The sequence below is a fragment of the Camelus bactrianus genome, chromosome 11 (genome assembly GCF_048773025.1).
Source record: "Camelus bactrianus isolate YW-2024 breed Bactrian camel chromosome 11, ASM4877302v1, whole genome shotgun sequence".
In the NCBI taxonomy this organism is placed as follows: Eukaryota; Metazoa; Chordata; class Mammalia; order Artiodactyla; family Camelidae; genus Camelus; species Camelus bactrianus.
The window spans coordinates 20,899,750-20,924,398 of NC_133549.1; the positions used below are offsets into that span (position 1 = coordinate 20,899,750).

General features: G+C 47.4%; 2 protein-coding genes across 7 annotated transcripts in view; one reads left to right on the plus strand and one right to left on the minus strand.

Annotated features, from left to right (window-relative positions):
* INSYN2A (inhibitory synaptic factor 2A) overlaps nucleotides 1-17,607 on the plus strand; it is a 59,373-nt gene extending 41,766 nt beyond the window's left edge. Inside the window, exon 5 of one of the 5 annotated variants that reach the window (XM_074373401.1) lies at nucleotides 1,858-2,607. In XM_074373401.1, coding sequence (XP_074229502.1) covers nucleotides 1,858-2,233 — 376 coding nt within the window. In that variant the 3' untranslated portion in view covers nucleotides 2,234-2,607. Of the gene's footprint in view, nucleotides 1-1,857; nucleotides 4,841-14,996 lie in introns of those variants that run through there. The other 4 variants (XM_074373403.1, XM_074373402.1, XM_074373405.1 and 1 more) reach the window with 4 other exon arrangements.
* DOCK1 (dedicator of cytokinesis 1) overlaps nucleotides 1-24,649 on the minus strand; it is a 484,307-nt gene that overhangs the window by 271,623 nt on the left and 188,035 nt on the right. For both annotated transcript variants that reach the window (XM_074373399.1, XM_074373400.1), the window contains exon 27: nucleotides 24,279-24,374. In XM_074373399.1, coding sequence (XP_074229500.1) covers nucleotides 24,279-24,374 — 96 coding nt within the window. The remainder of the gene's footprint in view (nucleotides 1-24,278; nucleotides 24,375-24,649) is intronic.

Consider the following 24,649-nt stretch of genomic DNA (forward strand, 5'->3'; position numbering starts at 1 on the left):
CCCCCAAGGGGACACCTGGCAAGTATGGAGGGAGGTATTTCCAGCTGTCACAACGGGGGAGGTGCTCCTGGCATCTACTAGGCAGAGCCCAGGGATGCTGCCAACATCCTATGATGCATAAGACAGCCCCACGACAAAGAGTCAGCCCGTCCCAGTGTCGCCTGTGCCCAGATGGAGACGACCTGCCTTGGCCTTGCAGGAACCGTGGCCTAGTTACAGTCTAGCAAAAGGCACACACCACCTGCTAAGGCCTCCTGGCCGCTGCGGCTGCCTGACTGCCCTCCACCGCTAACAAGGAGGAGGTGGGAAACAAGCACCCAGGCAAGACAAAGTCAAGACTCCACATCCAGACTTCTCAGAGAAGTGTGGCTGGTGGGATCTCTTCGCCACATTCGGACGGTGGGAGAGAATTCTGAGTCACAGTGAAGGGATACAAAGTGGCATAAAGTAACCCGTCACAAAACCAGTCACTTAGGGAAAGAAGTAAAGCATACAAAGCACCTGGCATACACCCTCACCACTTAGCTCTGCTGCTCTGGGAGCTGAAACTCCTCTGGTCTCCCTGCAACAGGGCAGAAGTGAACGCAGATTTCCGGAGAGGTCTGGGAGAGCCAGCCTGATGACATGGACACACTTAGCGTTTTGTGGGGGGTTGAAAAGATAATTTATTAGGGCGCTCTGCAGTGTAACTGAAGTAACTTAAATAAATTTTGCCCTATATCCAGAAGTAACTTGCACAGTCATATTAAAAGTGATGTAGCAAGTTTGTGAAGGAGAGGCATTAGCCCAGAGTGGTTCTTGTTTGGAACTGGCTCAACCAGCTGTCGGCATGAATTCCGCTACAGGAGCCACTGGCCCACAGCTCATTAGAACTGGGCATCCCAGCACCACAAAAATTTGACAGCTTTTAGCATAACTCCCCAGCTAGAGGGACTGAGGCACTGTGACCACTTAGGTTACCTCCCGCAAACTGAGAACAAGCCTCCCTACTCACAGGGACTTGGCATCAAAGGTGTGACCACAGAGACTGTTGATTTGGTGGCCTGCATCTTCAGGAAGTGAGTAGAGCGGGGACCTTTAAAGCTACAAACCCTACAGTCAGCCATCTGAGTGAACAGAGCATCCCAGGAGGGCTGGTACTGGAGAAGGCGTGGAGTTCTAGACCTCTCTTTTAGGAAAGTATCTTAAACCCCTCCCCCCATCAGAGCGATAACATAATAACATTTCAGCTGGGCTCACCCTGCCCCACAAAGACAGTCTTCCTACTATTAATTCAAATAGAGATCTCCATATTAGTACCAAGATGGACATATATACTCATCAAATTCTGTTTCCCAATTTCCTTATCACTTCATATAGGATGTCATTAAAATTTAACAGTTACCCTTGACATTGGTTACTGACACTAGACAAGAGTTTTCTGAGAGCCACAGATGATACGTGAGAAAGGAAGGCTCACTTCTGGTTGACTAATTGGAACACCAGTCAAAAGGGAAACCGTGAACTTAAACATGTTACTTGAATTTGAATCGTATCTATTGCGGTCTTATGTTTACATAATTTAAAGTTACGCCAAGGTGAGGCCCAGATGTTTCCTGGGTCAATGAGCACCACAAGGCTTCCAAGGTATCTTCATGGGCTGCACCCACTTTCCTTCGTTTGAAATGGAACAAGGTCGTAAGACCGAATCTGGTTTCAGGATCCTTCTGGGTGCTGCTATGTCCCTCTCTTTGTCACACTCAATACTTTGTGGCATTCTCCTCTTTCCAAGGCATCTAGCCCACAGAAATAATTCTCTCTGGCCTCCCTTATATTTTGCTGGTTGATGTAATGCTCAAATAAATCACATCGTTTCAGTGGTGAGCACAAATGGCATAAACAGATCCAAACCCAGCATCCTCTTGGTGAGCGCGCAGCTGGAGAGATGAGGACCGAGGGTCGGGGGCCAACAACAGAGAAGCCTGTTTGCCAGGAGCATCCAGCCCTGTGTAGGCGGCGGTCACAGCGTGGGGATCACCCTGGTGGTGCTGAGTCCAGCACCTCGATTAAGGGGGCTTCTGTAATCCCACCAGAACACCAAAGACCGATACAAGAGGGTGAAGGGGAAACTGGACTGGCTCTCGGGAGACTCTCGGCCACCCGATGCTGCCCTCGTGGCTGGCAGTTGTTAATACGCCGAGATAGGCAACTTCCCCCAGGGCTCCTTTTTGCCAAAAAACAATGGGCAGGGTGAGCACGGGGGATTTCAGCCAGAGGATTTCTCAGTTTTCAGTCAATCCTGTGATTCTTCAAATGCCAACTGCTTCATGGAGACTGGAGGTTTCTTTGATAGAAAAGCATTCAGAACTCCACAGGCCTCGGGCAGAAGAAGTGACCTGTGCAGGTGACCCCGGAGCAGTGCACAGGGGCAGCCAAAACATCCCAGATGTGAGCCAGAGGGAGTGTCCAAATTTCAGAGACTTAATGATTAAAGTGCATCTCTCCTCACAGAGGAAGTTGCAGCAAGTCCTCCCTCAACTCCTGCATGCGCTCTACCCAGAGACGGTGCCATCGGACGGGAGGAGATCAGCTCAAGATCAGAGTCCTGGCAGTTGGTCCCATGCCTGGCTCTGGCCCCCAGGTACCAGGGTCTGCATCCTCGACTTCACCGATGTTCTGGGAGTCCCCCTCCCATCTCTGCCCATCTCCTTGGTCTTTCCCATAGGATGCCTGCAGCACCTCAGGACTGAATAGGTTAAAGAAATTTCAGAATAAAGACATTTTAAAATGCCAAAGGACTGTGGTTGTCCCAGAGCCTGGACGAACACGAGGGGCCAGCAGGGCTGCCAATCTCCACGTGTTGCAATTTGTCAGACCTGCTTGCTGGCGGGCAGGGAGCCCTGGAGGTCAATGAATTTGACCCCGCCTGTCTTGCATTTACACACCGCTTTTCACTCGAAACCCAATTACCCTCTCTGAGCCGCGTGAGAATCCACCATGTTGCCAGGAACACGTGGCCCAGAGACGTGCAAAGGGCACCATGTCCAAGATGCAGCCGCCTGCGTTGCTGGCAACATAGTCCTCGGATAAATGTATGCCTTTGCCATGCATGGCGGTACATGTTTCTCTGCAAAATATAAGTCTGTCATGGAAATATACAGGGCTTGGAAAAATACATCAAAGGGACAAAAGATCTGGAAGAAATTTCAGGGGAAAAGGGCTGCCAGCACTGCAAGCGGGCCTGAGCCTGAAGCTCAGACAGCGGGTGCCTGCCTCTCTCTTCGGCGGGGCATCCTTAGATCTCCAAGTCCTGCAGGATTGCATGAAGGGGTCGGGAGGTCCCTCCCAGCTCTGAGATCCCGTGAGTCGGTGATCTACAGTTACGAAAGGAAAGGGGTCCGAGAGCTTCAACCGAAAATACACATGGAGGTAAAAGTCTAGACATGCACAGGGCATTTCTTAACCAAATAACATCCATTCTTATGCTGGCAAATCAACTTACAGGGAGCTGAACAACCATCCTTGTTGCCATGTTTACTAGCCACTGAAACCCCGTAACTGGGAATTTTGAGGTGGTTGACATGATTACATTCTCCCCCTAAAATGATACTCCTTCAATTGTGATCCAGACCAATTGTGAAATTCTAACTTAAGACCATCTCAGCATGAAACAAGGTAACAGATACAAGCTTTAGTTTCTTTTAGTAAAACTTTTCTGGCTTATCATCCTTATTTCCTGTCAAAATATGCTATAATTATTTCAGAAAATGTTTTAAGGATAAATTACTAAAATAATCTTTGCTCATCAGCAGTCGAAATTTTTTGTGCCCAGACTCTCTCAGTCTTCTTGTCAGACCAACCTGATGAGTCATCCATCTGCTCATGAGTCACCCTTTGTTCAGATTCGGTTTCAAAAGGGAACAATGAAACGTACCATTTCCCTGCTTGACCGAAGTGGTTAATTCGTAAAATAGCACCACCACAAAATGGCCTGAATTCAAATCTGTACATTTTCACGAGGACAGCTCATGCCAACCTCAATTCAAAGGCTTTGGGGAACGAAAGGGAGGCTGAAGAGACAATGATAATGATGATTCAGATTAATTAAATGGGATCTTTAGCAGAATTTAAAATCTCCCTGTAAAGCATTAGAATTCCTGCCGTTAGTTACAAGACCTGAAGCAACTGTACCCGCAGGAGAGCACTGCCCACACCTGCCTCCTTTCTGTCTCTTGGGGCCACCGCACAGCTGGCCCGGAGTGACACGGATAATTGTGCAGTGAATCAGTGAGTGGGCGCGGCACCTGAGGGGATGGGAACGCCGCGGGTCTGCCTGTCGCTTTGTCTTGACGCCACAGAGGGAGGCAGTGTGCAGGATGCCCCGGTGTCTACGCCGTACTTTCATCATCTGATATGACCCACTGGTCACTGGTTGTCAAGCAGAGACAAAATTTCAAACAACCATTTTGATAAAACACTTGAGCCCCTTCCATTCGAGGCTTATATGCATTTTTTAATTGAAGTACAGTCAGTTTACAATGTTGTGTTCGTTTCCGGTGTACAGCATAGTGATTCAGTTACACACACACATACGTATATATATAGATACATTCCTTTTCTTATTCTTTTTTATTATACACTATCACAAGGAATTGAATATAGTTCCCTGTGCTCTACAGCAGGACCTTGTTGTTCATCTATTTTATATGTAGTTAGAATCTGCAAATCCCAAACTCCTAATTTATCCTTCCACCCGACCCTTTCCCCTTTGGTAACCTTAAGTTTGTTTTTCTATGTCTGTGAGGCTGCTTCGGTTTTGTATATAAGTTCACTTGAGCCTTTTTTTTTTTTTTTTTTTTTTTTAGATTTCACATATAAGTGATATATGGTATTTTTCTTTCTCTTTCTGGCTTACTTCACTTAGTATGATGATCTCCAGGTCCATCCATGCCTCCATGTAGCTGCAAACGGCATGATTTCATTTTCTGACAGCTGACTAGTATTCCACTGTACATAACATACCACAGCTGCTTGGTCCAGTCTCCTGTCAGTGGGCGTTTAGGTTGCTTCCATGTCTTGGCTATTGTACACAGCGCTGCTATCTTTTTGAATTAAGAGTTTCCTCCAAATTATATGCCCAGGAGGGGGATTGCTGGACCATCTGGTAAGTCTGTTTTCAGTTTCTTAAGGAATCTCCATACTGTTTTTCATAATGGCTGCACCAAACTGCATCCCCACCAGCAGTGCAGGAGGGCTCCCTTTTCTCCACACCCTCGCCAGCATTTATCGTTTGTAGACTTCTTAATGATGGACTTTTTCTGACCGGTGTGAGGTGATACCTCATTGTAGTTTTGATTTGCATTTATCTGATAATTAGCGATACTGAGCATTTTTTCATGTGCCTATTGGCCATTTGTATGTCTTCGTTGGAGAAATGCTTGTTTCAGGTCTTCTGCCCACTTTTGGACTGGGCTGTTTGTTTTTTGGTTATTGAGTTGTTTGAGCTATTTGTATATTCTGGAAATTAAGCCCTTGTTAGTCGCATTGTTTGCAAACATTTTCTCCCATTCCGTAGGTTGTCTTTTCATTTTGTTTATAGTTTCCTTTGCTATGCAAAAGCTTTTAAGTTTAATACTATATATAGAAAACCCAAAAGACTCCACACAGAAACTCCTAGAGCTGATAAACAAATTCAGCAAAGTAGCAGGATACAAGATTAACATACAGAAATCTGTTGCGTTTCTTTACACGAACAATGAAATATCCGAAAAGGAAAGTAAAAAAAAAAAAAAAATCCCTTTTAAAATCGCATTAAAAATAAAATACTTCGGTATGCATTCTTCAGCAAGGATTCTTCATGGAACTCCTAGAAGACGATGAGCTTGACCCCAGACACTGGGAGATGGCAGGACTGGTGATCTGGCTGAAGACAACCCACGCGATCCCGACCACAAGATCCCATAAACAAGAGAGCTTATGACAACAGGGAGCCTTCTAACAGAAGGTGTGGGCCACAGACACAGTGACGAAAGGCAGGGTACAGGGAGCTACAGGACAGGGTGCTCAGCCGCCCTGGGAACAGCTGGCTCAGGGGAGACAGGATCATCTCAAGGGGTACCAAACTGGGGAAGGTTTAGATGTGTTCTCTGGAACACCCGCCACCACCCTCCCCCGGGCTAGAGGGTTAGGACAACCGGAAGGATCTAGAAACAGAGCATTTGCCAGGATGGAAGGGGATGCCTTGCTGGCACATGTGCGCTCATCTCTACAGCTGCTGGGGAACTTTCCAGTACATCACAATCTTCAACTGCTTATCAAGGAAGTTCCCCAAATCTACAAGTTCCTTTTCACAATGCATTGGAGGCTTTCAGGAAATTCGAGGATAATACCCTAATATTATGAGCTTGAACAAGGAATTCACAGAATTAATGGTCTGCATTTTCTCAAATCATCACTGGAAATTCATGGCATCACCAATAAGAACACAAACTAGAAAGCTGCAAAGATTCCAGATAAAGATCCATATGCAGGGACATTTCACTGATTCCAGAGTGCTGCAAAAAGGGAGCTGGGGAGGGTGGCCTGCCATCAGGACAGCCACCAGAACTCGGCCCCTCACGACTAATGAAGTCTTACTATTAAGAGAAGTAACTGCATTTCTATGCAGAACTGGGGCCAGTTCCAGCCTGCCCAGAGCCCACTTGGAGTGGAATCTTTGCCGCCTTTGTCATTTAGTGATTATCTCTTAGTGGAAGTGCCCTTTCCAGGCCTGCTTCAATTACCACCCCTGTGCATATTAAGTTCTTTAACAACATGAACTGATGTGGAGGAAATTAGCCTTTTGTCTACTATTTAGTGCTCTGTTCCTGGTATTTCCAGTGAGTGATGGGGCGGGAGGAAGATGACAGGAAGGATTTCCCTGGATTATACCTAAGGCAATGTTATTCTGGTGCAAGGAAATATGTTTTAATAAAGTAAATTAAAAGTCAGGGGGAAAAAAAATGATTTAACCAACCTCAAAATTCTCCTTGAAAATTCCCAAAACCAACAATCCAAATTTGTATATTCTATTAGAATTCTAAAGATAAATAATTTCTTCTTCCCCAATATACAAGGATTAGGTTTTAGTAATCTTTAGTGATCTCTGACTAATGTTTAGTATCAAAAATGCTAATATGTAACTGATTACAGCTGTAAAATTGAAAACTGATTACTCAACATATTATTTGTAAAGCAATTAGTTAAAATTTATTCAGCAGAGAAAGGTTAATTACACTGATAGCCCTCCTCTTGAGACCCTCCAAGGTCACAGTTAATAAGGCAGCCACCTATGTCCAAAGCAGCATGAGGGTAATTCAGTGTAATTCAGTTTTAGGTGACTGTGGAGATTTCTCTACAGGTTAGAGACAGGACCCAGCCCTCACTGCAGTGCCCTGACTGAGAGCGTGTGAAATTCCTCGGGGACCCAGTGACCTCAGAGAAGCCACCTAGGGTTTGCCTGGACCGCTCAGCTGACTCTTTTCTCTTGTCAGCCCCCTTGAAGGGACTGGTCCCATAGACATCATATCCGTGGAGGCACAGGGGAGCCTGGGGTTTAGACCAGTCACCGGTGACACCGTAAGACATGCACAAGAAGCTAATGGTTTTCTGGTCTGTGTGCCGACAACTGTCGCCGCTCCACATCCTGGTCCTCTCTGCTCATGTCAAAATACGGGGGCGCCTGAGAGCATCTCCAGCTCAGCATTCTGGGCTGGTGGCTCAGAGGGGTCAAGTTGCTTTGCACATTAACTTAAGCACTGTGACCTCAAGATGTCATTCCTCCCGGGGCAGAAGAGTGCCCATCCTCGAGATGAGAACAGCAGACAAGGTGATGACCAAGATCCTGGCCGAGCCTACTCATGTTGCCTGGCTGGGTGTCCCACCCCAGGCACCTGCGGGACTCACTACATCCCATTCTGGAGGGTCGTGTGTTTTCTCCTTTTAATTGCAGTTACAATGCACTTCCTGCCCAAAGGTGAAAAATAATAATAATAATTGTGTGCTCCCCGTGGAGGCCAGGGCCGGCAGGGAACTGGCAGTCTACATGTAATAATTATCCATCTCTTCTCAGTGTATTTTCTGACCTGGATGGCTGGCTAGGAGTGTGGCCTCAGATATGCTTAATACACGTGACGCTCTTGTTAGTGAAATTATCATGGGCAGAGGTTATAAACAGGACCTTGAGTCCTTCTGCTAGGACCTCCCTGTGGTGAAACATTATGGGAGGTTAAAACGTGGTTCCCTGATCCCTTTACATCGGGTGGGCCCTCAAATTTGGGCCCTCGGATGCAGCCTGCATGCCAAACCAATATTTGTATTCAAAAGGAAGTCACAGACGAGAAAGATACTGAGGCTGGGGCTTCAGTCAAGCATTAAAGGAGTGACTATTCTCCTGTGCGGACAGGATAAATAACAAGATATTCTCAGAAAGGTCACTGTCTAACTGTAACTTTGGATACTTCACCGTATAATTTATAGCTAGAATAACCGGCTAATGTTCAGTTTTTTATAGCCATAATCGTAACTTCCTTGCCATAGCATACCATGAGAAAAGGACAGGTCTTATAGTTGAGGTATTAATATTACTGAATACCCATCTAATTCTGGACTTTTCAATCTTACAGCAGTTCTGTGAACTCTGATTAGGCACCAACCGTGTGAAACAGTGGTGGGGGAAGGATTCAAAGTTATGATGAATCATTTCTGTGTTCAAATTATTAATATTGGAGTATCAGACAGGACTCATACACATATAATAGGTATATAAAATATGGGCGTTTTTCCTGCACCTGTGTTCATTCTGATGAATAAATTATAACTAGAAAGCAGCAGCAGCAGCATTCTGCGGAGACTGGAAGCCAGGGGGTCTGGGGTCCGCTCAGCCCTTTATTTCAGTTCAGTAAACAGAGGACATGTGCTGAGTCTGTCACTGTATTAAAGGCATCACTAACAAAGCTGAATTCAACACAGCCTGTGCCTTAGTGAGTTCACAGACCCGAGAAAAAGGAGCAATGGTCCAACATGAGCTGGACAGGCTGGTACAGAGACCAGAGCAGTTGGTCCAGGGTTTGGACAGGACGCAGGGGCGGGCAAATGTTACTCTAGAAAACCCATAGAGAGAAGAAACGACAAGTGACCTAGGTTTAAAGGATGCACAGAAGTTTGTCAAGGAGTCTCAGGTTTCCCTAAGGTGATTCTGGTAACTGGAAAACAGGTCAGGGCAGGAGAAAGATGGTGCGAGGACAAACGAGATGAAGTGGAACTGGACTGGACTCAGGCAGGCAGCGGGGAGAGAGGTGGGCGCTGGAGACCGCTGCGGGCGGCTGCACGGGACCCAGTGATGGGAGCCAGCGGGAGGGGCGAGTCAAGCTAGGTCCCTAGTGCCTGGCATGGTGGCCGTCGGCAGCGTTTGGGAAGCCAGGGCAGCAGACTGGGGAAACATAGGTGTGCTTTTGGCCAAGTTGGATGAATGGGGCCCCTCAATATTCACCCAGAGAGGCGTCTGGGGGAGTGTGATGGCTGTTTTGGGTCCTGGTTCTTCCACTGCCTAGAAGTACAGCCGGTGCACATAAACCAAGGCCCAGAAGAGAAGAGTCTTGCCGGATTCAGCTGACTTGCAAGGGAGAGATCCCGGCCTGAACTTGGAGCTGCATTTTGAGCTGCCTCTGAACAACACCGAGTACTCCATGGTGCTGTCGGAAAGCTGGCCAGACATAAACCGTTCTGTTTTGGGGACACTATTTGTCCCGTTCAGATCGCTGGGGAGAGCTCACCCCAGCGCGCTGGCTCTCCCGGGCTTGTCCGTGTTTCCGCATGTGCGTGGTGGCTCCATGGAAGCTCAGGTCCTGAAGAGGGGGTGATTTACCCACAGTGGCAGAGCCTGAGTCTGTCCGAGCCACACTTACCGCGGGGGACCCTGCAATCTGATTCAAACAGAATTAGCAATGGAGGCCTCCGCTCTGCAGTCCACTGAGCCCGACTGACACTATTGAGGTCAGAGAAATCAGGGATCTCAGGATTTCTTCCAGCCCAGAAAACACACAGTGCCTGGGAACCAACTCACCAGACCCTTCACTGCTCCACATAGGGGATGGGAGAAAGGGATGTTCTAAATACATTCCCCTTAAATTAACTCGCGGAGCTGGTGACAGTTTGCTAAGGGAACTGTGGCAGGGCCCGAGTATTTATAGGAGCAGCAGACAAGCAGAGCATCCACTGGAGACGCCGGGACGACGCTCCTCTGCAGCACCGCGCGCAGCCGTGGGGAGAAGTGTTACTACAGAGCCCAGCAGAGGCTCCGGGAGTAGAAAATAAAGCTGGTGCCAGCTGACGGAGCAGCCTGAGGTTCGAGACGGATTTTTATTTCTTTGGAAATGTACAGAATAATAATTCTGTAAGAAAAGCTCCTATACCTCAAACTTTCACCTTTAAGAGAAAAGGACTAACCGAAGAAATTAAGTTTGCGCCCCGCTGCTTTAGTCACTGATCACAGGGAGTCACGTGGATTCACAGCAAACGGCTCTCGGTGGCAGGAACGCGGGCAAGGCCTCGGTTCCCGGGAGCTCTCAACGCAAGCATTTTGCTGGATGGTTTTGGGAGAGGGGGTTGCAGGCAGGGAAAGGAGAGATCTGGAGGTAAACGCTAAGCGCTCCCGGGGAATCAGATCTTATAAACAGCCCCAGCAGTCCTGGGACCACTCCGCATCAGCCGGCAGCCTGCATTTTAACTCAGGCGTTAAAGGAGAGAACACCTAGCACAGGTGAGGCCGGCCTGACTCCAGCCCCTTCACACTCAGCCTCTGAAACACTACAGTCAGGACATTTTCCAGGCTGCTTCTCCTCCCGAGGTTGAAGCATTCAGCATGACGTGCGTGTCCCCTCAACAGTGCATGACAAACACCAGACCTCGCCTGTGGGGAAACAGGCGACACCACCAGCAGCCTCCTGCCGCGTGCGCAGCTGGACATCAAGACCCTGGAGGTTGCAGGATGCTGTGTAAGCCCCCAGCTGAGTCCTAAGAGATGAGGACAAGGGCTGGAGCCCAGACTTGGAATGTACACACTCCAGTCTGCTTGTTCAACTGGGCAGTAAGTCTCAGAGCTTGCACTGCTCTGGGGAGAAAGGTCCAAACCACAAGGGGCAGGCATGCTGCCCTTGACGGAGCTTAGAAGCAACATCATGCAGAAAACCACATCAGGGCCTCCAGCCCACAGGAAAAGAGCAAAGAGACTGGGAAGATTCTCCCAGGTTCCCCTTCACAGAGCGCAACTGGCCACTGGCAAAGGCACGCTGCTGATCCTGCCCCTCCTGTGCAAGACCTCACTCTGCAGACTCTTCCAGAGAAGGGCAAGTCAGGAGTGGAAGTAGGGGAGGCAAGCTCTGAACAGAGGCTGTTGTGTGTTTCGCAGCGTTAAGTTTCAGAATATTCTTTGACTAAGTTCTGATAGGATGGAGCCGGGTCACAGATTCCACTGGGAGTGGGTGACCTGCCAGCAATGCTGCCTCGGTGAGAAGCCCTGTTTATCGGCATCGAGGAGGGGGCTCACTGGGGGAGGAGAGCCAGGGGCCAACATCACTGATCGAACCAGTGGGCCGGGGCAACTGGGGCGGAAGCTGACATGGATTTGGCCTCTAAGGCTCATGTGTCAATTCTGTAAATATCACATAGGCCACTGCGTGATTCAGGCCCTGTTGCAGGTGCTGGGAAGAGATGGGACGACACCCAGCCTGCCAAGGCACCTGCATTTGGAGGATGGGAGCAAAGTGATACAGAAACAAATACATTATTCGTACTGAGCTCCGAGAAGGAGGGAGTGGTGACAGGGGATGTTTCAGAAGGTGCTGGAGAGTCAGTGGGTCACTTGTGCCTGGGGACAGAGGGACAAGAAGTGGCCAGCCATGCCACGAGCCAGGACAGGTGCTCTAGGCAAGGAACAAAGTCCCAGCCATGAAGACAGTAGCCTCGTCTTCAGCAATGGTGGCAGCGCCCACACACACCATCCACAAGGCAGCACCCAGGGGCCCGCCCCACACCCACTGTCCTGTGGATCAGTGTTGAAGCAAAGCGAGGACCGTCACTCCTCCACCAGGCAGCCCCCCTGAAGCCCCCCAGGACCTATCTGTACAGCTCACTACGTTAAACAGGGATGAGTTCTGGGCACAGAGTCCAAGTGCCCTAGAATGTCCACCTGGCTTCTGACCAAGTTGTCTGAGCAAACCAGGGCAGCAGGTGATGCTTTAGTCTGGCCATTTGGCTGCTAAGACTGAAGGGCCCTTCCCTCTGTGTCAGCTAGAGTCTGCCAGACTATTAACCTTCGGACGCTGCCCTCTCCAGCCAGCTGTCTGCTTCAGAGTCGCCCAGGTGGCTTGGTGTGTTCCTCCTAAAACAAGAAAAATCCGCCAGTGGAAAATGGAGAGCAGCGTTCGGAGCAGTGCATATTGTTCCTGTGGGTAGTGGGGTGCAGTGCTCCAGTTTGCCTGGCTGGTGGCCAGGTGCCACCTCACAAGCAGATGCACTGCAGCTGGGGGGTCACAGGAGGGGCGGGAGGTGCCCGGCTGAAGGTCACCTCACTGCAGGCACGTCCCTGCAGGCACTCACAGCCACACACGCTCCCTCCACCAGGAATCTGCTCCTGGGTGCAGCTTCTCAGTCATGGGGGAAGTGCAGATAGGAATCACCTGACAGATGAAGTCGAGTCATTTTGTTAACAGGAAGTCAGATTAGATTACTCTGTGATTACATGGTTCCGCAGTGTGATAAATTGGTTAATGACAGGATTCCCAATGCAGGGGCTTAATAGGAATTCAATAATTACAGGTACCCAGAACTGTACTGTTAGCCTAGGAAATGCTAGCACCACCCTCTGATCTAATAACACAAAACCTATCTGGGACTATTGAAATGGTTATGAGCCGGAGAGCTTGCTTTCAATGTGAACCAAGCACCTGGATGATATTACTCTTTTGTACCCAGAATACCGTATTGGCTACTATAACATCTCAAGACTCAATGGCAAGGTTCTTGTTTTCCTTGCTAAATGTCCAAGTTGAAGAATTCGTTAATAGATATTTTTTCATCAATGTTAGCTCTTGTTCCCATTATAAAATTAGTGCTCAACAGATAATAAGGACAAAATCATAGCTGAATTGCATCCTACAGTTTAGGGAACTTTTTCACTGACTTTTTTTTTTCTGGTGGGGGGAACTGGGGAGATCCTTATCATAACTCAGTGAGATAGGGCAGTAATTACTGTATCCCTTGAAGTGAACCGAACTGAGCCCTAAAAAGGATAAAGGACTTATCTGAGCCCCTCCCACCCCCCGGCAGCAAGTGGGAAAGCCAGGATGGAAATCCCAGTTCTTCCTACTGAACCAGTAACTGAGGCTCGTGTTTCACAAATGCAACGCTTCTCGACATCTGCACTTTTCACAACTGCCCTTAAGAGGAACTACGCCCCCACCACCCCATATTCTGGAATAGCAAGCCACGAGTTCACGAGGTTCATTCTCCTTCCTATAAAATGCAGCATAATTCAAAGAGGCCCTTTGAAATGAGGGGGAAAAATAATTCCTGTTTTGGGAGTGTAGGGAGGGTGGGGTGGGGTAACTAGCCATAAACTTCTCTGACCGTATTTTAAATTTTTTCAGTAATATTGTAGTCTTTGATGATAAGAAAAATGGAACAGTGGATTTAAAACATAAAATGGTCCATTAGATGGGTCTTGAACTTGTTTTTCAAACTCCAGATAATACAGCTTTGCTGTTTTGTCTTTCCAAAATGTCAAAATTTGGCTAGGATTAATGGTTCTCTAAATCAGGAGGGTATCATGTTTATAAATGGTTTACGGTTCCACTGGATGTAAAATGTTATGAGCGCATATATTATCCTCATTGCTGAGCCTTTACTGAAATCTACTGACATTCAGTCTGGCATCCAGAGCAGACGTGGGAGGAGCAAAGGGTGGGAAGACCCGGAGGCCTGGGCTGAGGCAGCACCCGGGTTCAAACCAGAGGGACATAGGCGAGGGAAGCAGAAGAGGGGCGAGGCCCCTTGCTCCTGGGCTCGGCACAGAAGAGTCATGGGGTCCTCTCCGAAACTTAGGGGGTCCACAGCGGTCCTTTCCAAAGCCGTGGAAAGACAGGAGGACTCCAGGCAAGCTGCAGCGTTCTTGGGAGACATTCACCAGAAACAAGACACACTTAAAGAATCATCTTGAATCCTGTCATTTTAACACAGACACTAACACTGCTAGCAAGTGTCCTTCCACGTGGCTACGCGATTGCACCTTCTGGCTTCAGCAGTGCGATGACAATTATGGGTTATTTTCATGGAACACTATTTTTTGCCTGAAAAACTGCCTTTGAGAAGGACTGGGTGACATTCAAATGGTGTTGACTAGATAAAACGCACTCTTTCCCCCAGCGTTGGATATGTGGGCTCCTACCAGGTTTTCAGACAGAGATTTTGCAAGGAGACCATAAGACAAGGTCATTTCACTTTACAGCTGTTCCAGGTGAGAGAAATGGATGTCTCTGACCTTGTGAAAAGGTTCACACTTGGGGTGTGACCCCTGAAAACTCACATTTTCTGTTATCTGTATATTCCATGAAGCGCATGTGTGCAGTCTATAGACAAGCAAAAGGGTTATCCACATGCCACATTTCTCATTTCAACAAACATGTTATATCCTTTCACACAGGCTGTGTACATGAACAAAACTTCAAACGTTTGCAATGAAAACAAGTAAGTTATTTTTCAAAGAAAATGAACCTATTTGTGACCTACAGCAAAAACATATGATAGCCAGTTGCTTAATGTTGAGTTGTAAAATTACATTATAAACATAATATGAATGATTAGTACCCTGATTGGGTGTCATCAAATTCTGCTACCATCAAGAGAGATCTTTTTTCTTCTTTTAAGGGAGATCTTTATATATGAAAGACCAAGCACTAAATTCTTCTCTCTTTCCTTTCTAGTGTGGAGCTAGATTTTAAGCAACAAGAAGACAAACTCCAGCCAGTTCTAAGGAAACTCCATCCTTTCGAGGAAACTCAGGTTGCAACCCCGCCTTACTCTCAGGAGACGTCCGCCTCCACTCCCAAGCAAAAATCCAAAACTGAATCTAAAAAGCACGGACGATGGAAACTCTGGTTCCTTTAAAACTCGTGGTGTGTGGAGTCTCAAGGCCGTCTTTAAAACCCACTGGAGTTAAATGTAAATCCTTTTCCAAAACGAACAGGATGGAGCAAACTGTGGCTGACTGGGCACCGCCCCGTTTTCACCCTGCTTTTACCAAAAAGGCCTTTGTAACAGATAAGTAACAGGAGCAAGGCAGTGAATGTCACTCCTTGCCAGCTGCTCTTTTGCGGATGTAAAAATCTGAAATGAAATCTACACAGTCAAAGATGCTGAGTAAAAATTCTATGCCCCCATCCCCGATCGGAAAATATTACGTTATCAACCTGCAAACTGGCAGGTGGTCACTCTGTACACAGCTAAAACATAATTATTTTCAAGCCTTTACTTTTTTTAAAAATACTGAGAAGAAACAGTAGCCCTTACGTTTGCAAAGGACTTCATTTTTATGTTTACTTTTGCAAATAAGCGGGGGGCGGGGGGGTGGGCGGCAAGTGCGATTTTCAGCACATCAAATTCCAGAGAAAGCACAATTTTTTTCAAGTGGTCAGAGACCATGAATAATCTCTAAAAATGTGACTCTATGTATATTTGCCTTCATGTGCTGTAGCGCTAAGCCAAGTGACCACATCTCAGTGTCACATTGACACCTCAAATTTAGCATTCGCTTCATCTCCAGACCTGCGACATGCTTACTGCTCATTCTCCAAATGGCCAGCAGCCAGGAGTCCCCGAAAGTCAGGACATGCCTTTAATCACTGCAAGTTGACAGGGTCAGAGCTATTGGACACTAAGCTTTCATAGATCTCATTTTTAATCTTTTGGTACCCAAAGGCCAAGTGATAAATTCTGGCAAGAATTTGAAAACACCCATAGAGATACACAATGGATAACACAGTCACCAATAAATCACAGACGTCCTCTGCCATGGGAAAGTGTTTCTGTGGATCAATCCCTGAGACACTGTTCATCACAAAAGCTCAGCCAGACGTTTTATACAATTCGTTATGCTTTGAAACAACTGTGGAAGACCTGACCATCTCAGAGAGAAACAGCGTGCTTAGTTTAGCGGCTGCCAAAAAACCAACTTCATGTCGCCTACATTTAACCTATTAGTAAGTCGTACTAAATGACATACCTAGGGGAAAGCTGTGAATCAAATGTTTTTAGGTCTTTTTTAAATAAATTGTGACACTTAAGGATTCTCTTTTGATTACACATTGCAATAGGAATCTTAGTTCCTTTATTTTTTCACACATTCCTTTGCACCTACGCAGGTATCTTTTTATAGAAGTCAAAAGCCCCTCGTCTGTTAATGACTTTGTCTGTCAAGTCTTGGCTTTTCACAATAGGAAGTAGAAATCTTCTTTTGCCTTTTTTGGCACAACTTCAATTTGGAGTCGTTTGTGAGCGTACAAGACAACCGAGTCTTCTCGTCTCTGTGCAGCAGTTTCCTAGCTAATCTCGTGTTCACACGCACCCCTCATCGATTAGATGCCAATAACAAAGCGGTCAGCCTTGGTAAAAGGATCTCCACCTGCGTTTCTCAGACTGGAGCTATTTCTTGCCATGCATTTTCCTCCTGACTCAATAGCAAATCTATTTTCATTCTAAGTGTTTTGATTCTGCAAGGACCTTAGTGATCAGCAATCAGACCTGGACTTGAAAAAATGTGAACGGAGGATCTCGTGTAAGCGGTCGTTGGGGGTTACTCAAACTATAATTGCAGAGGTAGGCTTTTACTTAAAAAGAAAACCATGCATCTTTGTGGAAGATATGAGGACACAAATCCTGGAATGTCAGTTAACAGAATTGAGAAATATTTTTGTGCGAGAAGAAGGCTGAGTAAGTTGATCCTGACCATGAAGGAAGTGCCATTGTTTCGTGTAGCGATAACATTAAAAAAAAAAAAGTGTTTCATGTATTTTATACTGTTTTTAACTAAAGTTATAAAAATGTTTGCAACAAGTTATCTCTCCTTGTGTTTTAAGAATCCTCACTATCTCAGTGAATTAAAATAAGGGTGTTAGCAGCTTTCTAATTAGTTCTATGATTCTGTCTAAACAAGACGACATCCTAGTCAACAAAGAAGCGTCAGTGTTTGAAAGCATCTAGACCCGAAAATAAACAATAAGAATTAACATTTTGGGATTCAAAAAGGAAACTGAAGATAAACTCATTCCTATTAAAAAACTAAACTATCTTCACAATAGAAAAAAATATTTTCAAAACCATTTCATAGTTTAATTGCAGTGTGTCACTAACAGATGATGACTCTTCTCTTAGAAAGATTTAAGTAAAACCTTTGATACAAAACCAAGGTAAAAAGTCCAGTGTTCCCTTATATGTAGATGTACACATGGCATTACGTATAGAGATTAAATTATTATACTTGTCACTAAGTTCTTTATTAATTTTTAAATAAAAAAAAATCAAAGGTAATGTTCTGTGTGGCTATTAAACTTCTTTCCTGGTCTCAATAATTTGGGAAAATAGAAGTAATCTAAGAAAAGAATAATAAAGGAGAGCTGTTCAGGCTGAGGAAAACCCCCTCGGGTCTTCAGGAGAGGAGACAAGTGTGGGGTGAGGGAACTGCCCACTGGCCTGGCCTGGCAGGGGAGGGGGCAGGGCTGGGATCCAGCTCAGACTCAATTTACCAGACCGCACACCCTGGCATGGGCGTCAGTTGCCAGGGGGACAGGATGACTTTTAAGGGCAAAGGGCACTGTACCGTCTCCCAGCGGCATCTGGCTAACAGGTCTAATTTTTAAGGACCCTCAAGAGGACACTGAACTCATCAGTGCTTCCAGGGCAAAGCTGGCAATGCCCCGCTGGAACCAGATTCTCTCCAGGTCATCCATCAAGCAGATCCCCAGCCCCAGGGGATCAGCCACCTCCTTTCTTCTTCCCTCCCCTGGGTGGGAGACAGGTGCCCCACGTGGGCTGAGCACCCTGCCCCTCCCACAGGGACCAGCACCAAACCAACGTCCACTCCCAAGGGAGAAGGCCCCCTAGAAGCCTAGGACAGGAGAGGTCACCACCCCCTTTCTGGGTCTCTGCACTGGCAATCTACTCTCAAGGACAGGGGGACCCCTGTGGGCTGAGAGAGAGACTCCCGCTGCCCTCACAAGTTCCTCTGGGGCAGAAGGGGCGTGGAGTACAAGCTGAGTGCAGAATGGGGAGGGAGACCCACGGCCTGGACCACGTTGGGGGTTGCTCCCAGGCAAATTCTGCCACCATCGGTGAGCCACACACTGGTGCTGCCTCAGACGTCCTCACTTTTCAACAACTAGATACAGGGAAGGACATTTGGCCACATGGATGCCACCAGTCACTCTGCAAGTGTGCCGCTAGCCTCCAAGGAGAGGTCCCACGCCTCTGCATCTGCTCCTTCGATCTCAGACCCTCCCCCAACACCAGCAGAGTAAAGTCAAGGAGTGAATCAAAGTTTGGGAAAACCTTGCTCTCTTGGAAAAGACACATGAAGTTGGCAGAAGTTTCCCACGTCCTACAAGGCCGCTGAGGTGTCCACTGCCATGGAGGCCCAAGGAGTGGCAGGAATGACGCCATCGTTCGTGGACCAGCAGCCGGCTGACTCCGGTCTCAGACAGTTACAAGGAGCATGCCTTGCAAAGCCGTTCTCCTTGGGGAGCCATCGTAAGCAAGGCCGATCTGAGATACACAAACCTCGATTCCAAGCCAGAAGACACACCATCAAATTCAAGGGCTTGCTTTCTGCCTCTCATTGAAACAAGCAAGAACAGAAAATAAGAAATTGGCCAAAACCCCCGCCATCCCACGCGTGTGTCTGATGAACACGCCCGCGTTTACGGAGTCCACCACTACCGGAGTGATTCTTCCGGGGCATTTCCATCGAGAGTAAAATTTGACTTGATCACCAAGTGAGGCAGTTTCCCTGGCGCAGTGTCACCTAAAGACCACAGCAGCTGCTCTCCACACTGACCTATCTCCTCTTATCTGCAAAAAACTCGACCACTGGCACACTAGCGTGGGGTAAGTATATGCAACCGATTTACTTACTGGAAGAGAAGAGCTATGTGATTCAGAAGTGACATTCCACTTTGTGAGTTAGCAATAACTAATCCTAGGACAACGCACAGCATACATTCGGGCAGATGAGGGCATGTGAAGGCAGCACGCTGCCTCCTCAGTAGCTCAGTAATTAACTTAAGATTCGGCCAGGGATGAACACGCAAGAACCGTACAGCGCATTTCACCCACGCAATGACAGGGCTTTTATTTTCTCTGCAGTAAATCCACGGTCAGTGACCAGCCTTGAAAAAAATGCTAGGGCCACAGAAATACGAGAAAGGCAGGAAAAACTGCTGTACTGATCTCAAATGAAAATGAATTGATGAAGTCATCATGATTCACAGGTGCACACACATTAGGATGGTTTTCTGTGAGTCGCATGTTTTCTAAGTAGATTTTTTCACCCAGTATACAGTTAGAGACACTTTTTATAACACTCATATAGAAACGCCAAACACTGTCCATTTGAAACTTTTAAAATGTATTGCTTTTTTTGCAAATGAAGATTAAGAAAAGCATTTCTTTAAAAGCGCACTCCTACATAAACTGCATTGGAATACACATTGCAAAATGAATGTTTGTGCATGGGGGCGTAACATCTTTGCAAAAATATTTGGCTGTAAGTCTTGGTAAAAGGGCTCAATTCACCGGGAGACCAATTCTATTACACTAGTTTCCAGATAGGAAGCATGTCAAGTGCTTATAAATCACGCAGGTTCAGAGCAAGCAGCGGGTTTTCACTAACAGCACCTTCCCCACCAATGATGCTGCTGTCACGGTGAAACACAGCCCACCCATCAGTGTCCCCTGCAGTTGGTGTCTGGAGCGGAAACAAAAGAGCATCCATCACTTGAGTCTGCGAACAGGAGGTCTGGTGTGCGTGAGCGCAAACGGAGAAGAAGAGCAGAACTTCTCCCTTGCCTAAGCCGACTGCTGTGAAGTTTTCCAAGGGAATCCTCCTTTTGAAGAGGCCCACATTTTCATGTTAGTGAATTAGCAATTTTCAGTCTTCTGGTGTGTATCCAGGCCATAGAAAAATCTTTAAAAGTCCTTCTCACTCAATTACATTTTTAAAGGACCCATTAACAGAATATAAATCTGATCATTTGAAAGAAGCAGTAGCGGCTGGTGCCACCAGCGGAGGAACAGGCATGCGCACTTCTCACTCCGTCTGCTCTCAGCCCAGCCTCGTGCGCACGCGCTCACTCCAGCAAAGGCACAGGCATGTGTGTGTTGGGGACGGGGGGCCCAGGTCACCGATCAGATGGGTGGGCAGGCCACCTGTCCACAAGACGAGAACACCTGAGCCACCATGGCCCCCTGCTCAGGACCCTACACAATGACCAAGAAGGCGACCCGATGCTGAGGGCCTAGAACCCTTGTCAAGAGGAAGAGAGAAAGTAAATCTGAAATCTGATAATAGAAAACTCAGCACTTCACGCAACTGTTCTACAGTATCAGACCATCCTGGGATATAAAACGTCACCTTAATCCTGTGGTGAGGTGACTCCAAGGCTTTGGTGTTAGGGCGTTTTAGGCACCCACACCATCTACAATTCTAAACTCGCCAAATGGAGTTTTGTTTAAAAAAAAAAAGTACAAGTACATTGGGACCACGGTGTATTTTCATCCTGTGCGTGAGATGCATTCCAACAGCCCATTTCGAATATAATGTTGAAAGGTATGAAATGAACTAAAACAAATGATCTGCAGCCAGCTGCGTGGTGTGGATGAGATACCCCAGACACAGATAAAGAGAAGGCGTACACTGTACATCACGGCTTATCCAGTGACGTGCGACGTTCTCCGGTTCTCGGTCCCATTCATAAATCGACGGGGGATCTGCCCAGACACAGCAGCATCCCCAACTGATAACTTACTCGGACGGACACACAGGTCACATTTCTATCTACTATGCTCGTTGACCATATCATGGAATAAATCGTTAAGTGAAGCAAGGCTATTCAAAACTTTTTTTTTAATCCTTTTAATTTTTTAAACGCATTCTCAGTGACTACGGGGAATCTGTGAGCTGATGCATAGCTACGCCACTTCCATTCCATTGATGCAAAAAGAGCAGCAGGAACATAGGCCTGGAGCCCCTGTGTTACGATGGATGGCATGTTACAGCTTGCCCGGAGCAGGCCCAGAAACCACCTTCTGCTCTTTTTCCACTCGGGAGGGTCCACGGATGAAGCTTCTCGTCCACCCTGGCAGGGATATTTATTCCCCAGATCTTCCTTTCATCTAAATTCACGGAGCAACAACAGTGACATTAAGAAGTGCACGCATAAATCTGCATGCAAGTGAGGTCGGGCTCGCCGCGCGGTGCAGCGTCCCCGGCTCGGCACTCCGTGGCCGTCACAAAGGGGACACGCTTCCTTGAAGACAGAAACATGCTTCCCAATGACTCGCATTTTAAGTGGGAGCTGTCCTCCCTGGACACATCCTGACGCCGTCATCACTCAGTAAACAGTGACACTTTATTCAGATGTTCCCCTTCGCAGGTTCCTTCCCTGACGGCCTGGCTGGTTCCATGAAGGAATCGCTGGGCACTGGAGGGGCCAGGACTGGGAGGAGTCAGCATAGGACCTAAATCCTGCTCCTGCTTCTGGAGACTTCCGCTGGGGAAGGACAGGGCAGTGGGGAGCAGGCCTGGGTGCGGGCAGTTCGCCCTACTCCCCCCGCTCCCTGACAGGGCCCTGGACCCCCGCCACCTTCTCAGTAGGAACAGGGCCACAGCTAGGTAAGACTGATCCTGCGTTCTCCTTCATACCCCCTTGTCTGAAGGTGCAAAGGCCTTCCCAGGGCCTCTAAGGGTTCCTAGAACACGTGGGTTCCTCCAAGCCCGTAAGGGCAGAGATCTGGCCCTTCCATTCAGGAAATCCTAGCATTTCATCCATGGAAACAACTGAGGGTAGAAAACAGAAAGGCTTATTCCTCCCCTGGACGGCTGCCTCCCTAGCCTGGATGCAGATCCAGGAGGGATTCAGAGCCCTCCTCAGTACCTCCTGGAACACCGCTGAGATCAGCATCATGAGGTTCAGTCTTACAGAGGAGACCGGGAACAGGCAGCTCTGGCCCCAGCCAGGGCTCCACACAAGCACTGATGGACTGGCTGTGGACTAGGACCACCGCCCAGCTCTCTGCCGGGCATTTCTGCAGGGGCCTAGGCATGACGGACGTGAAGATTAAGGAGAGTCCCCCATAGTGATGCGGGGCCCGGCACACACAGCGTGCTCGCTGAAGAACGGCTGTTATTACTGTCGCCACGATCATCTCTATGCCGGAGAGATGAGAAACTTCCCAAAGGCATCCTAGACCACGTGGTCTGAGAGAAGTCGCCATTCTAGATCCTCTGATTGAGCTGTGAGCGCGTCCTACACTCTCTCCACATCCCAAGGTCCCATCCATTCTGGGCTTCCTCCCGCCCTCCTCTGCCCAGTTTCACTGTCGGCCAGTGCACCGTGCCCCGAGCGAACACAGCGCTAGGGTCAAGCCCCTAACCAGAGACAGGACCACCTCATCAGTTCACTTGCCTCCCCATCAGCCACCTCCCCCCATCTGCCCATCATGAGCGCCCACCAGCCACTCACTGTAACTCCACGAGAGCCAGAATGTCACCCCACCCTCTCTGGTCCAGCCATTCCAATACAGGTCTGAGCGGAATGACACCAATCTTGGTTCAGCTCTAAGTACATATCACTCGTTCTACTCGGGGGCCTCCCACAGCTCCAAGGTGAGGGTTCCAGGGCCAACCCCAAGACGACAGGACCACCGACCCCGGGGCGCTCCCAGAGCCACCCCACGTCTTGCTCCATTGGACTCAGTCTCCACCCTCCTATGCAGAAGTGTTTCAAGATTGGAGAAAAAAATAGTTCAGACAAAGAACATAAAGAAGCAAATTTACTTTTACAGAATAATGGAAAAGTACACTGCAAACAGAGCCAATTTAGACGGAAACATTTTATTGCCTAATTTATCCATGTTACAGCCCAAACCTAAATGCGACGTACCTTCAAAAGGAAACTCTGCATGTAAGGTGCTGAAACTCTGACACATAAACTAGACACTTTCACTGGGTGGAAACATACGAAGGCAGCAATCTTCCACCTGCTGGGATGCACCCCAAACCACACACCGCATCCCTTCTGTGGTGCCAACCACAGAAACCAACACAAGCCCAGCGGTCCATTCCTGCTTCACGGTCTGAAGTAGACAGATATGCCACCTAACTTCACCCTCCCCCAGGCTAGGCAGAAAGAACCAAAGTCACCCAAGGAAGACCGATGTACCTAGTGTGATTGCCGGTGAAAACTCGACCTGGATCTTTGTGCTTCGATTAGGAAAGTTATTCTTTTGAAATGCGCTCAACCAAACTTAGTTAAATGGTAACAGGTACCAAAGATAAAATAAATTCAGCGGGACCCACACGGGCATCTTCTGCCCACGAAACCAAATTTAAGAGTAAGGATGGTGAGGAGGAGAGTGGCAAACTCTGGACAAAAAGGACCATTAAATAAAATTTGAAAGACAGTCTAAATGGCTGTTAAAACTTTCTTGAGAAAAAGAGTAACAGACACCATTCCCTGTCTTGACAATCTGTTTAAGAGGAGCACCTACAATACATTAGAGTAGACAATGAAATAGCTAAGCCAAGTGCCTCAATTACTTTTTAAGGCCCTTCATAAAATTTTATTAATGGCATCTTAAAGGTAAACACGTAGCAAGAAGTTGCCAGAAGAATAAGGACTTAGAAGAAAATACAAAGAAAATACACATCCTGTGCTAGAAGTCAGCAGTGAGAAATGTCCCCCCAAATGTGGTTTTGCTCACTCTTCAACTTTGACACTTGCTTCTAGAAACATGGGCAATGAGCACATTGAAGATATTAGACTATAAAGGAAGGCACCCCAACTGCCCGCTCTACGGCAGTGAAATAAGATTAGTTTCAAAAGGCAGTTGGAAGAAGACCAACAATATATGGATTTTCAGGCTTGAGAGTAAACGACTTTTCTGGGAAAGGTGCTCCCAGGAAAGCCCCCAGGCGTGTACCGCCAAGCACTTACGATGAGTTCCGAATCCCGCCCCATGGAGATGACTGTTCGGTTCACTGTCCGGAGAAGCTTTTCCATGATGATCTGGACGTGCCTCTGAGTCGGCCCCTGCAGGAGGACACACCAGTATAAACCAGCACCTCAGACAATCATTAACATGCGAGCCCTGTGGCTGCTATCGAATCCATTTACCCTGTAAAGAGTAAATCAATTACAACCCTTAACGAGATGAAAAATGGTCCTTGTCAGAGGCAAAAGCCTTCACAAAGAAAACTCAAGGCATTTTATTAATTATAGCCCATTAATGATAATCTGTTATATAATCATAGTAATTTAATTTAAGAAAACCTTAAAAATAAAAGCAAATCTGTTCAAACAATATG